Source organism: Ictidomys tridecemlineatus, chromosome 4 (genome assembly GCF_052094955.1).
Source record: "Ictidomys tridecemlineatus isolate mIctTri1 chromosome 4, mIctTri1.hap1, whole genome shotgun sequence".
Taxonomy (NCBI): domain Eukaryota; kingdom Metazoa; phylum Chordata; class Mammalia; order Rodentia; family Sciuridae; genus Ictidomys; species Ictidomys tridecemlineatus.
Window position 1 is genome coordinate 137,404,435 of NC_135480.1, and position 16,958 is coordinate 137,421,392.

At 36.8% G+C, this 16,958-nt stretch overlaps 1 protein-coding gene across 1 annotated transcript in view; it reads left to right on the top strand.

The window, feature by feature from the left end:
* The window catches only part of Trpm6 (transient receptor potential cation channel subfamily M member 6), a 136,255-nt gene that overhangs the window by 61,441 nt on the left and 57,856 nt on the right, over positions 1–16,958 (top strand). The window contains exons 18-23 of the mRNA XM_078047488.1: positions 952–1,104; positions 6,506–6,652; positions 10,012–10,140; positions 12,027–12,278; positions 13,825–13,999; positions 14,202–14,316. Of these exons, the coding sequence (XP_077903614.1) occupies positions 952–1,104; positions 6,506–6,652; positions 10,012–10,140; positions 12,027–12,278; positions 13,825–13,999; positions 14,202–14,316 (971 nt within the window). The remainder of the gene's footprint in view (positions 1–951; positions 1,105–6,505; positions 6,653–10,011; positions 10,141–12,026; positions 12,279–13,824; positions 14,000–14,201; positions 14,317–16,958) is intronic.

Below are 16,958 nucleotides of genomic sequence, written 5' to 3' on the forward strand. Positions count from 1 at the left end.
AGGGCCTTGTGCATGCTAAGTAAGTGTTCTACTGCTGACCTACAGCCTCAGATTTTTTCATGTAATTTTGAGACAGGGTCTTATTAAGTTGCCCAGGCTGACCTTGAACTTGCAATCCTTCTAAGTTTCCCAAGTAGTTGGGATTTCAGGAATGCACCAGCACACAGCTTAAAAATAATTGTGAAAAAACTATTAATAATTTATAAATGATAGCAATATAATGAAAAAATTGGGTCTTATTGGCAGACAAAATATTTGTGTAGGATGGGAGATAGATGTGATTTGGTGTTATTATATTCTTGATTTAAAAATATGAATAAATTCTAATATGTTTTATATGGTATTATATACTTAGAGGTTTTTTAAAAATATTATTAAAATAATATATTCATTGAAAAATAATACTTGCATTGCCTTGCCCAGGTGCTGCTGGCATAGTATACTGTATAGTATGTTATACTACATATTTCTAAATTTTAAAATGCATGTATGTCTATGATTGTATATTTAAAGTTTGATTTTTTTTTAATGGGATCACTGTTCTATGATTTGTTTTTCTTTTTTTGGTCACTCAACAATATTTCCTGGATAATCTTTTCAACATTGCATTTGTCATTTAATGATTGGGTACTACTTCACTTTTACGTTGTTCCGTGCTGGCTGTCAATGTATAGATGAATGTTTAGGTTGTCACATGAGTTTTGTGCTTTTGTAAATAACCATACAGTGAACATCTATATCTACATATGTTTGTACTCTGGAGTATTTCTTAGGGAAACACTTGTAGAAATGAAATTGCTGAGTTAACAAATATGAATAGAATCAGGATACAAATTGAATTGGGAATGGATCTGATATTTTCTAGACACTTAAAATCTTAGTTTTGTTATCTGAGTGCTACATGTATCTTGTGCATCCTTTCTTACTTATTTTATTTTATTTTATTCGCAGATCATCATAAGCATTCTTTTACCACCCACCATTTTGACACTGGAATTTAAAAGCAAAGCTGAGATGTCCCATGTTCCCCAGTCCCAGGACTTCCAGTTTACATGGTATTATGGTGACCAGAACTCCATCAGTAGCAAAGAAAGTGCTTGTATGGTCAGTGTGACATAGTAAATTGAGTTTTTATGGTGTTGACTGTATGCAAATAGACATACCCACAATGTTTATTTATATAGTAATCTGGTAAGCAAAATTCCTGTTGCCAGGGATGTGCCCTAGGGTTATGCATTATTCTCAAATGCCTGACTCATCAATCAAGCATGTGATTCTCTTCTGCCTAATTTTTTTTGTAGTTGTAGATGAACAGAATGCCTTTAGATTATTTGTTTTTTATTTTTATGTGATGCTGAGAATTGAATCCAGTACCTCATGCATTCGAGGCAAGTGCTCTGCCACTGAGCTACAGCCCCTGTCCTTCTTCAGCCTAATCTTAATATTATTATATTGTGATCAAGCGTGACATATATGAAAGGCCTAATTAACAGTGGAGTATTGAATGAAATACTCCATTTCTAATTTGAAGCCAAAATCAAAGACTTTATTATACTTAACATGTGTCTAAGTTTTCATTTTCCTTTGCAACTAGTATAGTAAATTGACTTACTGTGCTAAAGCAACAATGAGAAATGCCTCATGTTCCTAAAATCCTTGTTCCTAAAGATCTGTGTTTAGAATTTGTGCCAATCTTCCCAGTTCCATTCCACAGATTTTTCCATACTTTATATCCAGTAGCTGAGGGGAGTTACGAGTTCCACATGTGTGGTCTGTCTGAGCTACTTCTGCCACAGCCCATCTTAACTGCAGAGTTTCCAGTATGCTCTGAATATGTTCTTTGCTTTTCATGTTTCCACCTGGGTCATTGCTTATAAAATCATCATTTACTATTAGGTATAGTAATGTCTTCTTAGGTACTTACACGAAGTATCTTTAGAATCCTGTCTGGTGTGCTTTTGCATTTATAAAGTATGTATTATACTATTTAAAAATACATTCAGTATTTGCTAAGTGAAAATTAATTGTAATTAGGGTTTTATGATTGGCATCTGTTGCATTTGGTTGAATAGCCATTCTGATTGGTTGATGCTTCTGTCAGATAGGTAGTTAACTATTTTAACCATCACTATCATTTGGGTATGTGTGTGTTCCTCTCCCCTCCTTCCTTCTCCCCTTCTTCTTTCCCTGCCCCCTTCCCTATTTCCTCCCTCCTTTCCTTCCTTCCTTCCTTCTGCTTGATAGTCTATCAGGGATTCTTAGAATCCAAGAGGCCAGGTACATTTCAACCTCTGTAGATTGTGTGGGAAGTCATCTCCCACACACTTGAGCTAGTCAAAGTCATTACATTTGTGACTGTAACAGCCAGATGTTACCTTTATTAAGTTTGGACCATTTCAAAAAAATTTTAAGGAATAAGAATAAATATAGTTTTGATTTAACCCCTTTAGAAGTAGAATACTGCCAGGCATGCCTATAATCCCAGTGACTTAGGAGGTTGAGGCAGGAGGATCCCAAGTTCAAAGCAAGTCTCAGCAATTTAGTGAAGACATAAGCAACTTGGCAAGACCCTGTGTGAAAATAAAAATGAAAAGGGCTTGGGATGTGGTTTAGTGGTTAAGTTCCCCTGGTTCAATCTCAGTACCGCCCCCCGCCAAAGAATGCCATCCTCATATTGAGGTATTCAGTTTAGCTTTATGCCTGTCTAATTGTTCACATTAAGTTTAGTTCCATTATTAAAGCCAACAATAAAGAGAGCTGTTTATTTTTCATCTATATATCTACAAAGAAATATGAATTAGATTGGCAGTTTCTTACAGGTTGTAGCAAATAGTACTTTGCAAATGGGTGTAACTTCACTTTTGACTCTCAGATTTCATGGGATGAACTCAAAAACACTTAAGACATTATAGTTAGCTAGAGCATTCCACTAAATAATAATTTTTAAAGGGGAGACTCAGAAATGAATTCTCCCCTTCAATGGGAATTAAGTGTACTCTTAATATTAAAAAATATCGTAAATTTCACAATTTCCTAAAAAATCACATTTTGGTAATATAGTAGTTGTCTTCTAGCAGTTGCTTACTGAGTTGGTTTGGATATGACCATATAAATTTATTAAATCAATGAATATTTAATGGCCTACATCCATGTGCCAGACAAAATAGAAAGTTCTGAGGGACAGTATCATTAATTGAAGCAGATGTGGCCTCTGCCCCTCTGGATTTATCATCAGACAGAATGTCCATGATGCCTCACCACTATTCAATTTAAATCATAAATTAGTTATAAAAAAGTATTTCATATATATATTACAAATGACTTATAATCATAGGAACAAGTTTTCTTTAATCTTTGAATTTTACTTAAGCAACACTTATTGATTAGCTGACTAGGTTTTAGTATTATGCTGGGTGAGGATAAGAACAACACTTTGTTGGGATATACAAGATTTCATAATGCTAATTCAGCCAATGTGATTAATTAATTGAGGAGCATAACTTGCATTATGTATTGTGGGAGAGAACTAGAGGAAGGCAAAACGTAGATGCTTTTGGAGTGCCTTTGAAGTAATAAATATAAATATGAGAATATGTATAGTAATAGGAGAATGAAGGCCATTATTCTCGTGCTGAAACTATACAGAATCAAATACTGCATTTGCTTTGTGAGGCCTTGTAAAATTCCTCATTGGAATTTGAATGGGCAAAATTACTTTGCCAAGAGAAATTTAACTTTTCCTAGTTGCCAGTCTCTTAAAAGCAGGAATTTGGATGCCATGGGCTGTCCTAGGAATGACCTACAGGAAGAGGCAGAGTGGGCTTACCCGTGGAAGATGACTTCTCAAGTAGGGGCTCGTAGCTGAGGGTTAGGGGTTGGTGACAGCTTCATGATAGACGTGATGTTTGAGTTGAGACTTGAAGATGTGGAAAGGGAAAAGAGCATGACAACAGGAAGTGGCACAGAGACAGGAAATAACAAGGCATCAGCGAACTTCACAAGTGCCATTGTTTGTTATGGAGGATATGTAGGCATGGAAGGATCTGTAGGCATGGAAGGATCTGTAGGCATGGCTGGAAAAGTAGGTTGAGGTTCAATTGTAGAGATTCTTGTATGCCCTGTGAAGGAAAGAGTTATATCTTTATTATACGTTTTCTAATTATACATGTCAGTGGCATTCATTATGCATGTTCATTCATGTACATAATTTTGGTTACTTTCATTCCTCAGCACCTTCCCTCTTCCTCCCCTCCATCCTCCTCCGGATCTGCTTGCTCTACTCTATGAATTCCATTTTAATCATTGGAGAACCAGTGAACGTGTATGACTAGTAGGAAAATTATACTGCCTGCAGTGCATAGGATGGTTTAACACCAAGACAGGATGAAGGCAGGGAGAGCATGGGTCAGGAAAAACATTCCTGTGAGAAGTAATAAGGGCATTATCCAGGATCAGTAGCAATAGATTTGGAGAGGAAACGACAGATTTTAATGAAGAGTCAATTGAGCATGGGGAATGGGTTAAAGGAAGTGGCAAATGTGATTGAGAAATTGGTGGGTACACGAGGAGCCTTGGAAGGGACGCAGGAATGAATGAAAATGGAGTAGGTTTGGAACAGGAGAGATGAACTCAGTCTTAGGTTGATAAATAGCAATTGAAAAAAATTAAGCAAGTTGAAAAATCTATTCTACCTGTATCAGGGTTGAGTGTTGTTGTTGTAATTTTATTTTGTGTACTTGCTGGTATTAGAGAGAAAGAGAGTGGAGGAGAGGAACAGAGAGAGGGAGGGAGGCAGAGAGAAGGAGGGAAGGAAGAGGGAAGAAGGAGGGAGGGAGAAAGAGAGAGAGATTTGAATGGAATGAACAAGTTAACTAAGCCAAGTATTTTTCTCTCTGCCTTCTTCTAAATAAAAAAACAGAAGTCATGAACAGAAGTCCCATATTGTCTTTCTGATGGCATTTGTTTTTGACAACTCAGAGATAGGCTCAATTGTCCCTTTATATACTTTATAGTCCATTCTAATTTGTCAGGAGTAATTCAGGTCTAATGAAACACTCTTAGAAAAAATAAGAGAAGTCATTCAATAGAAAGATCATTACTTAAATTGATTTCTGGGGTCTTTCTGAAGTGGTATTGGTGTCATTAAAATCTCAGTCAATGATGACTTTTCTAATTGGTTTTCAGCCATTTTCACTCGAGGCTTGTTCAAACCTGTTAAGAACCGGGTCAGTTCCCACATCTCTAAGTCACAACCTCAATTCCACTGCACAAAGTGAAGGAAACTGAACAATCAAACAGGCACTAAAGATAACCCATCTGGATGCCCAACGCCTTGAAAATTACATTTCTGCTGTTCTGTAAACAATTCAAACAAAATTTGATTCATTTCTAAGCTTGAAAAATCTTGCTAACCTTGCAGGATAGACATTAGGGAAGGAACTTTTGTGACTAGGTTGAAGGAATGGGTTAGGGTGAGAAGTAGCAGAGAATATTCCTTTCTTTTCTTTTAGTATTACTTTAAAATTATGAAATGAATGCATTTCCCAGTAAAAATTAAAGACCCATAGAAACAAAGTAGGGTATAGCTCTTTTGCTTCTTCACTTTTGCTTTTATATTCTCCTTCATCATGACAATTAGGCTACAGGTGCTTTTTTGTTTTCATATCGTTTCTCATGTTTACTTTTTCAAAAGCCTGCTCTCTGTGGGCATGGGTGTGGTCACACTCAGGTGATCGTGCTCTGCCACACAGGTTCTCATGCTCATCACCTACAAGAATTACTGCTTTTGGGCTGACATATAATTTTTAAGAAGCTGATGAAAGGTCTAATTCTTTTCCTAAAAAAAAACCAATATGCACATACAACACAAATACCTGCATATAGTTGCAGGGTGTCCAAGGAACTCCTGAGCAGAGGGCCCGTGAACTCCAGGCTAAGAGCGTCTCAGCTCTAAATACTTGGAAAGCTGCCAGAGGTCAGAATCCTAAATGAACACTGTGGCTAACTTCCCATGATGTGGAGTAGAGACATTATTGATTTCATGTCCATTTTGTCCTCTTGTATTAAGGAAATAAATGTAACATGTTATTGCTTTTACCAGGAAGTTCCAAAATTACTGCTAAAGGAGATTAATCAGAACAGGAACAGCGAACATTTGTAATTCCTTAGAACTATTCTTACTTTGGGTTTGATTACTAGAAATTCAGTTTGCATTTCAGAAACATTCTATGTTCCTTATCTGGTCAAAGATTTATGCAATATATGCAGTTTTCTCTCTTTAAGGCTAAGGCTATAATTTGAACAATTCATTTATAATATATCATTTCCGATGTTTTGGATGTCCACACCTGTCAACATTAGAGTTAAGCTGCCTGCAAAAATAATTTCTTATTATTATTAATTATTTTGGTGGAAGTGGTGAGGGTTGAACTCAAGGTCTCATAGAAGCAAAGCATGAGCTCTACCACTGAATTGCACCTTGAAAATTTTTTTTTTTATTTTACAGAAAGACTGTGATTTGGAGAGGGGCCCTGATGAGAAAGTGGATGAAAATCAGCACTTCGATTTAACAAATGGGCCCAAAAGCCTTCCTTGGACTAGGAAAGTCTATGAGTTCTACAGTGCTCCCATTGTGAAGTTTTGGTTTTACACGGTTGGTTTCACTACAGCAGTATAAATAGTATTAATGACCATTAGGAGCTCATGGTAAAGTGGACACTGACATACCTGATTTTCCAACTTGGGATAAAAGTATAGAAATGCAGAGGAAAAAAAAAAAAAGACAAAGGAGACAGCAAAGAGGTTTGGAGAGGACATGGGAAGCCAGAGTAGATTTTGGGAATTTGAGAGCATGTGTATTCTTCTTGCTTAGAGAGTTTGGAGTTAGCACAGATGGAACTGAGCATTTGGAGCTTTGAGAAACAACAAGATTAACAGCAGTGTCTGTAGGATTAAGTGGATTCTTTTCCCATGTGGGGCAAGAAAAATCAGCAGTTGAATCAAACTTTTCTTTGTAGAAATGCTATTAATATTAATAATAATTGTTTGTGTGACATAGACAAAAATGCAAGTGTTTGTTTTTGTCTTCAACAGCATGCATGGATAAACGTAGAGAGGATAATAAAAAGTTTAGAATATGAATTGTGCCATCAAATATCAACTCTATTATAGATAGCAGAGATTCAGAGAAAGTGTGAACTCTACCTTAAACGTATTGAGTGCTTTCACATTGTTAGTAGCATTTATTTTTCTAATGCTTAGTTATACTTAAAATGTTCTTGGCCAAGGTTTTGTATTTCTTAAACATTTGAAGTGTGACTATTAAAAGATATTTATCTAAATGAGTTATATTTCACAATATGTACTTGGCTAACCACACACTTATTTCATATATTTATTGAATAAATATCTAACTCTGAAAGACTTTTATTGGTTTCTAAAAATCAAATCTCACTTCAAAGGATATGGTTTCACTACTTTTTTGAATTTGCAAAAAAATATTTGAGAAACCAATAGGAGCCCTGAGAATTTTTTTTTTTTTTTTTTTTTTGGTACCAGGAATTGAGTCAAGGGGCACTTTACCATTGAGCCACATCCCAGCCCTTCTTTATATTTTATTTTGAGACAGGCTTTTGCTGATTTGCTTGGACTGGCTTTGAACTTGATCCTCCTGTCTCAGCCTCCTGAGCCACTGGGATTACATGCATGCGCCACTTTGCCCAGTGCTGAGAGTAGTACCATTATTGAGAAAAGAGTTAATCCCAAAAGACTCTAAATATCTGCATGTTTCTTTCCTTAGAAATTTCCATCCTCAAGAGCATTTAGAGAGTGGAGGAAAGCTGAGCAGTAGATCCGAGTCATCTGGATCTGCCCACCATAACAGATGGTGCAAGCAGTGCACTCTAGTGTTTGAGTCTTGGCTCCTCATTGCTGGACTCCGCTGTGTGTGCTGTACTGTATCTTGCTGCAAATGTGATGTAAAAGCAAAAATGTAAACATTTTTTAGATCACATTTTTCATATTGGAAAGAAACAAAAAGAGTCAAAAGCAAAACCATAAGTAACTAGAGAGTTTTGGATCAGCCTTGTTTTGCCTAGAGGTGAATACTTGGGTTGCTTGCAGCCTTGTAAAAGGTCACTCTAGACTAATGAGCAAATGGACTGAAAATAGTGGATAAGAACCCAACCTGTTCTTAATTAGAGGAACTTGTGCTCCGTATATTAAGTTCAAGCTCAGTATCTATTTGTTGGACGCATTTGTTGTCTTTTTGTTTGTAAATCTGTTACGTTCATATAGTCAGACCTACATATGTTAGAAGAAAAAGTATTATGGCTGAAGATGACATAAGGTCCAAGCCATTCAATTACATTTAACTGAAAGCTTATTGTTCTTTCTGAAGCACAGTATTAAGCACGAGAGGTAGGTGGAAAGCAGGTTGTCAAACATAGTCACTGCCCTCCAGAAGCTTGCAGATGAGTAGAGGATACTATTTCTGATTATTAAATGATAAATGATATATATTAAATTATATATAATAATATTAATTATATATTAAATTATATAAATTATTCAAATATAAAGCAGGGGATAGGCAGTATTAATACAAAGGAAGTATAGACAAATGGATGAAAATATAAATAATGTATGAATAAAAATATACCCTCGAATAAAAATTAAGGGATTAATTTTCTGGTTACTATGAAATCAATGATGAAAATGCAAAAAAAAAATATAACTGCTTTGGTAGAATAAATTTATTTAAATTATGTCCCTAGGATGTCATAAGAGTAGACATTGAGACATAAGACAAGTATAGAATTTGTTAACTTTACCTTAACTTTTTTATATGATTCTATTCTATAGTTCCTTAACTTACAGGCAGTTAAATCTATAGTGACTACCCACAAATGCCACCTTCTATAAATAATATCATTCTAGTGAAGTCAGAAATGGTTTAAGCCATTTTCTTTGTTACCTGTACAGAACTAGACTTAGAACCAGACTTAGAACCAGACTTACCAACTTAGAATTCAAAAAGGCATGAAAAATAAGGATCAAGGTTAAACTAATGTTTCTTGTGAGAACAAAACAGACATTTTTATCTCTGTGGATTTAGGATTTTTAGAAATAAGTATGGGTCAGCAAGTGCTGTGTCTTCTCTCCAAAGCTGTTTAAACAACTGCATGATTCATAACTCGTTGGTGACAATGTAAATTGGTAAAGCCTTTCTGGTGGATAATTTATTAAGATTTGTCTCAGTTCCAATGTGTGTGCCCAGCTAATCTGCTTCTGGGTATAAATCTTAAGAAGATAAGATACTAAATAAGATTACAAAGCTGTTACTCACTATGTATATTTATGCATGTGTTTATTATGTTTTAATTCATTGAAGAGATTAGAAATCTAGGTATAATATGTAACATGGATTGAATGTCTACCATGTGTCAGACATAGTTCTGAGTGCTGATAAGCCACAAACAGTCCATAGTTACAAGGGAATACAGTTGTGCAAACTTTTCTATCAACCACAATATTTTACTCAACATAAATCAATATTCCCAGTGTAGTAAATGTCACAACTCATTGTATTTGAAGACACGCTCCACTGATGTTGCTCATCGGACATATTTGGCAGACATACTGTCGATGTTTAAATCGAAGGGAGCCATGAGATTCTTCTCTGGCTTGCCGTTAGTCTGCTAGTATCCACATTGGAATGTGCAGGGTACTGGAAATTCCAGTGTGAAGTAAACAGGATGAGACAGTATCCTCTTCCATGCATCCGACAACAGTGATTTTCATTTCTGCCACCAAATTTTAGACTAGAAAACCATAGATTCTTGTGATTTCCTTGATATTAGGTCACCAATAATCTGAAGGTGGCCCCCCATGTGTTTTTGTGTTATCATGTTGAAATTCATGGCTGTGTTTCTTCTGGACTCTTTGTGTGTCTGGTTGGCATCCTCCATGACTGCTGGCACTCACATCCAGGGAATGTGTGTCCCCTCACAGATGGCATATCTGGCATTCCTCATGCTGTTCACTTACACTGTGTTGGTGGAGATGCAGCCCCAACCCAGCGTGCAAGAGTGGCTTGTTATCATTTACATCTTCACCAATGCTATTGAGAAAGTCAGGGAGGTGAGTTTTCCTTCTATTTTTTTTTATTAGTTGCTCTTGACAATACAATGATCTTGACATATCATACATTTGAATCAAATGGGGTATAATTTCTTGTCCTCTGCTTACCTCTGGTAGAGTTGTTCTCAAGTCTGGTGATGTAAAGGGACAGCTGAGGGTGGGAGAGAGAATATTCTGATACTGATTTGCATGCTCCAAGAAGATCCTTGGGGGAAAATTCCCCTATTTTAACCCTTCATCCTTATCAAATACTTTCTGCTGGTTACTGGACTTTGGAAGCAGTTATCTCTGAAGCACTTATCTCTTAAGGACTTAGTATGTTTGTAAGTCCTAGAATAGACAGGTGATGCATCTAATTGTTATTAACCTTCCAACTATTTGATTTCCATGTAGTGTATATTTTTTGTGGGATTGATTTTTTTATGGCCTAGCATTATCTACGTGTTATCAATTTTACATGACACAGTGGTATGTAAAGGCTGAAGTTGCAGAATACATAAGGAATTCATTTACAGCATTTGAAAGTTCCTACTAAACAACTTTGAAAATTGAAGCTAAAAATCCCTTTGGACTCATTGCAAGTAGTCTAAGAAACAAAGCAAACAAGCTTTCATTTCTAGTTTGCACTGAGTCACTTAAAAATTAACATTCGTTTGCAGTTATAGCTACAATCACAAATAGTTAGACTGTTTTAGATGTCACTGTGTATATATTTCTTTGTCTATGCACTTACATACATTTATTTTGTCCTATTACCATTTGAGCAACATTAAATACTAAGTATAATAATAATCACATATAATAATATGTAATTAATTATAATAATATTAATAACTATATTAATAATACTATAATATATAATAATACTATGTATTTTTAGTAATTATACCTATATTGCCTACTAGTTACTTATGTGGTGTTCAAAGATTATAGCAAACAATTCATTATAGAAACATTTGAATTTTTTAGGATTCAGGGAGAACATGTTTGCTTTTACATTTCAGTTTGTAAAATATTTCAAGGGTGATTTCTTATGATAGTAAGCTCCAATATCATATTCCTACTAGTTAACAATTCGCTAAATTTCTGTGGTAGGACTAGATTTTTTGGTTTTAATCCAGTATTCTCTGCATTCTGTTGATCTCATGGAGTGGAATCATAGTGATGTGGATCCACTGCAATACTGAGTTTTATTTTTATTTTCTTTTTAAAGAGAGAGAAAGAGAGAGAGAATTTTTTAATATTTATTTTTCAGTTTTTGGTGGATGCAATATCTTTATTTTATTTTTATGTGGTGCTGAGGATCGAACCCAGTGTCCCATGCATGCCAGGAGAGTGTGTTAACGCTTGAGACACATCTCCAACCCAATACTGAGTTTTAAATTGTCTTGGTGCTTCTCATCTTAGTTTTGGATTAATGAAAGCTAGAAAAGTACTATTTTCCTTTTTAAAAAAATTTCTAGGGGAGTTTCAATTAACTAGTATTAATGCTAACATTATTAATTTAATTTTTAATTAATTTTAATTAACAAGCATTAAAATATTTATAGAATTGTTTAATCATTTTTTTAATATTTAATTTTTAGGTGTAGATGGATACAACATAATGCCTTTTTTTTTTAATGTGGTGCTGAGGATCGAACCCAGATCCCGCTCATGCTAGGCAAGCGCTCTACCACTGAGACACAATCCCAGCCCCATGTTTAATAATTTTTTTTTACCTAGAATAACTTTCGTCTCAAATCCCTGTGTGATGTTAGGTTTGGCAGTGCAAAAAAAGATTGAACCCAGGACCTTCTGCATGCTAGGCAAGCATTCTACTATTGAGCTGCACCCCCTCCCTTCTGCCTCATTTTTTAAAAAATTTCCTTTTCTTTCTTCTTCAGATCTGTATTTCAGAACCTGGGAAGATTACCCAAAAGGTGAAGGTATGGATTAGTGAGTACTGGAACTTAATGGAAACTGTGGCCATTGGCCTGTTTTCAGTTGGTTTTGGCCTTCGGTTGGGGAGCCCTCCTTTTCACACAGCAGGAAGACTAATCTACTGCATAGACATCATCTTCTGGTTCTCACGGCTCATGGACTTCTTTGCTGTGAATCAACATGCAGGTCCATATGTGACCATGATTGCAAAAATGGTGAGTACAGTCTGGTTACTATATGCAAGTGTTCTTTGTTAATGGTTCTGCCTAATTTCATGGTTCATATACGATAGTTTAACTTTGGGGATTAGTTCTAGAAGCACAGACAGATCATTTCATCACTATTTTCTATATAACCACAAATTCATATTTAATATGAATGATTTAATATGAAGGATGACACATTGGGTCATTGACCAGATACTCCTTTGGTTAATATAGAATTGAGTCAAATTAGTCTTGGAGCACAATAATTTCATGTGTTAGATTTGTGTGAGGCTACTACCAAGAATATTTTCTGCTGAAATGTTAATTAGTCTTTTATCACTCACCCTTACCACACTCAAATATAGTGCTTACTATGGGCCACACGCTGTACTAAGTACCTTGTGTATATGAACTTTCTAGTTGTCATAACAACTTTATGGGACAAGTATAATTATTAGCCACATTTTACATACAAGGAAATGGAGGTTAAGTAAACTCAAGGACATGTGTAGGGGAGCCAGGATCCCAAAGTGGCCACCTGGCTCCGTCTGTCATCTGAGCTTGCTGTATAGTTGTGTCAGTTTCTCCATCTGACTTTTGGCACATACCCAAGACCATTATTGTTGTTTTTCCTTCTAGACCACTTGCTGACGGGGAAGGGACAAGTTCTGGAGAGTAGGAATAGTGCTGAAACACAGGAAGGTGACAGAGAAGGGAGAACCTGCGGGAGTCCAGAGACAGATTTTTCTTACTTTTCACTGTTTTCTCTAGTCTTGGTGACATTGGTATTTATTAATGGACTGTATGTTGTAACTAGTATATCTCAATGTCTTAGTACAAGGTCATGGGTCTCTATGCAGTCACTCAGAATGTACAGAACCCCTCCATTTTGTGGCATAGACATATCCCATTTGTAGCTTCTAAGGTTTCCCATAGCAGAGAATGACAGGAATAGAGAATCTAATGGCTTTTTACACCTCCGAACAGGAGGTGACCCAAGTCTCTGTCACTCCACAGCCTGTGAGCTAGAATGGGTCTCATGGCCCCAGCCTAATACCAGTGAAATAAGGAGTGTGGGAAAGCATCCAGGTGCAGTGGTGCTGAGTCTGAGGCAGGAGTATTACAAGTTTGAGTCCAGCCTGGGCAACTGAGCAAGACCCTGTTTCAAAATAAAAAATAAAAAGGGCTGGGAATGTACTCAATGGTAAAGTCCCCTTAGGTTAAATCTCTAGTATCACAAAACAAAACAAAAAGTTAGATATTAACTAAAAGCTGCTCACATTTTATATTTATTACTGTTTAAAAAAAGAAGCACGTATTCTCTACTTAGCGTATTTGTGTGGTTCCATAGATCAGTTTGACTTGAAACACACATACTGTGCAGAGAAAAGGAAATAATTTACCAAAGAAAATCCAGCTGTTTATAGAGTAGGGCATTTTAGTTAATGACTAGACAATGTTATTGATAAATGTAATTATGATGGCTGCTAGTATTTTTTTTTTTTTAAATTTCAAATCTGTGGTAAAATTCCAGTTGAGCTGTGCTATTTTGCAGGCAGCAAACATGTTTTACATTGTCATCATGATGGCCATCGTCTTGCTGAGCTTTGGAGTGGCGCGCAAAGCCATCCTTTCGCCAAAGGAGCCTCCGTCTTGGAGCCTCGCTCGAGATGTTGTGTTTGAGCCATACTGGATGATGTATGGAGAAGTCTACGCTTCAGAGATAGATGGTACATAGGGGATTTGGCCAACATGCGGAAATTGAGCCTTCATAGATACTCAGTTAAAAAAAATAATCTGGAGAGTACTTATCTGAATCTAAGAAGTGCATAAAGTTTGGCATTTTGCAAAGTTCAAGTGCTCAGTGTCTGGGGAGGGTTTTGGGACTGTGGTTGATCACCTCTCTTGCTCATTTACATTCTCCGTGTGTAGTTTGTTCAAGCCAGCCGACTTGCCCTCCGGGTGCTTTTCTTACTCCGTTCCTGCAAGCTGTCTACCTCTTCGTGCAGTACATTATCATGGTGAACCTGTTGATTGCCTTCTTCAAGTAGGTGATTTTAATTATATTTGCTTGTTTTATTTAAATATAAGCTGGGGACAAGCATGTAGAGGAGATTTACATGTATGTTGAGACTATTACCTCTGTTTTTGTGTTTCGTATTTTATTTACTGTGGCTTAGGCACGAAAATCCTGGTAGGAAGGAGCAGATCATGTGAGGCAATGAATCATTATCAATAGAGAGAAAGCGTACTGAGAGCATTCTGGGAAGAGATCTTGAGTTGTGATTAAGAGAGTCAGGTTCATGAAAGAGCAATAGTTTATGGGTCCTTAATTAAGGAGTTCTTAATGCACCTTTTACCCATGGGTCTCAGAATATCTCGTTCGGTCTTTTCTTCTCTCTTACTTTTCACTTTATCTACATCTCCTTTTTATGGATCATCTTTGTGTCTCTGCTTTTCCTTTATGTATGTATTTATTTATTGTGATCTTGTTCAGTTCCTGTGTATCTTGACTCATTCCACTTTATATCTCTAGCCCGGCTCTTCTTATACTCCAGTCAGGTAGATTTAACTGTCCTTTTCCATCACTAGTCAGAAATGTAGTAGTTTCTTTTAAATTTAAACTGTCCAGACTCTTGATTCCTCTCTTTCTCAGTGTATACTTACTCTATTGCTAGTTGATTGCAAATCTGTGGGGAAGAACATGAGTTTCTTTTGGAACACCATCTTTTCAGCTGTTCAGAAGCCTGCTGGAGTCATTCTCAATGACTGTTGTTATCTCTGTCTCTAAACTGTTAGAAACTGAGATTGAGTCAGCCCTTGCCTGTTTGACCACCTCTCACTACCCTGCTCTTACCATAGAGCCTCCTCATTTAATTTTCTGCTTCAGTCTTTGGCTCCTCTATTCTGTTCTCAACACAGTAGCTCAATTAAAATCCCTTAAAAACATATGTCAGATGAGGTCACTCCTCTGCTCCAGACCCTTGAGTGGCTTCCAATTTTCCTTTGAGCAAAAATCAAATCCCTACAATGACCCATATGGCCCATGTGATTTGGCTTTCCCATCTTCTCAAATCATCCTTCATCCCATTTTTCCTTTAACTTTATTTCTGTTTTAGTCAGCTTGTTTGCCACAAAATACCTGACAAGAACAACTTAAAGAAAGGAAAGTTTATTTTGGCTTATAGTTCCAGCGGTCCAGTCCATGGTGGACTGACTGTATACCTCTGGGCCTATGGCGAGATAGAACTTCATGGCGGAAGAGTGTGGAAGAGTAAAGCTGCTCTGTTCATGGTGGGCAGGAAACAGACAAATAAAGGGAAAGGGGCTACAAGGAAGGCACCTCATACCAAATCATAGCATTCTCCAAACATACTGGCTGCTCTCAGTTTTTCAACAACACAGATACATTTACACTTCTGTTCCCTCGGGAATGCTTATACATGTGGCTCATTCCCTCATGCCCTGCTAGGCCTCACTTAAGCATTACAGTTCAAAGTTAAGCCCTCTTTACTCTTCCATATCCTTGGCATGTCTTGTGCTCCCGCCTTTAATGTTCACATGTAACATAGACATAATCTGGTTTATGCTTTATTTATTTATCATGTTATTCTGTTATTCAGCTCCTCTACTCCACAAGAAGAAATATTTTTTTCTAGATTTTTTTTTGCTCACGAATTTATCCCAAACACAGAAAAGAGTGTCTGCTTATTTAGTAGATGCTTTATGAATGAAAACATACTAGTGAAGCATTGGCAAAAGGCTGGTATTTTCTGAATGCCTCTTATATGCCAGGCACTCTGCTGGGTATTTGATTCATTGATTATCTCACTGAAGAAAGATAAGAAAAAGAAAATCAGTGCATGGAAGCTAAGTTAAAAAAAAAAGTAGAGAAGGTAGAGGGTGGAGGTAGGCAAAAATAAATCATATCTCCCCCAAAGTGTATGTTGGTTGTGCACCTGGGTCTAGAGGACATATCTTCCCAATTGTAACAAGAGTATGTGTTAACTGTCATCTCTCTTAGTCTGGCTGTTTTTGACCATACTACATTTATTGGTATTTAGGTATACTATGGCTATTTTTGGTATCTCATATAATATTAAAATAGGATGTAAGATTTTTGTTTCTCAAACATGTTGGGTGTCAGCTGGGCATTGTGGTACACACCAGAAATCCCAGCAGTTCAGGTGGCTGAGACAGGAGGATTGTGAGTTCAAAGCCAGCCCCATCAACAATGAGGTGCTAAGCAACTCAGTGAAACCCTGTCTATAAATAAAATTATAAAATAGGGCAGGGGATGTGGCTCTGAGGCCGAGTGCCCTGAGTTCAATCCCTGGTACCCCGCACCCCCAGCTCCTGCCCTCCTCACCATAGTGGGTATCAAAAGAGAGGCTGAGAAATCCTCACATGGACCTATATTCTAATTTTAGAGATGAACACACTGAGGACCAAACAAGCTGACTGACCCCCAGATCAGACCACTTGTTCAGGGACCCTTTAAGGCAATTATAGCAATTATTAAAGTATCTGAAATACACTATGAATGTCGCCATCTGCTGGTGGACAGGCAATAGTCATGTTTGGACCGACAATTTGTAATGGAGTGGTTCTCACCACTCAAATGAGTTTCTAATTCAGTAGTTCTGGAATGGGGCCTAAGGATTTTCAACTCTGGCATGTTCTCAGGTG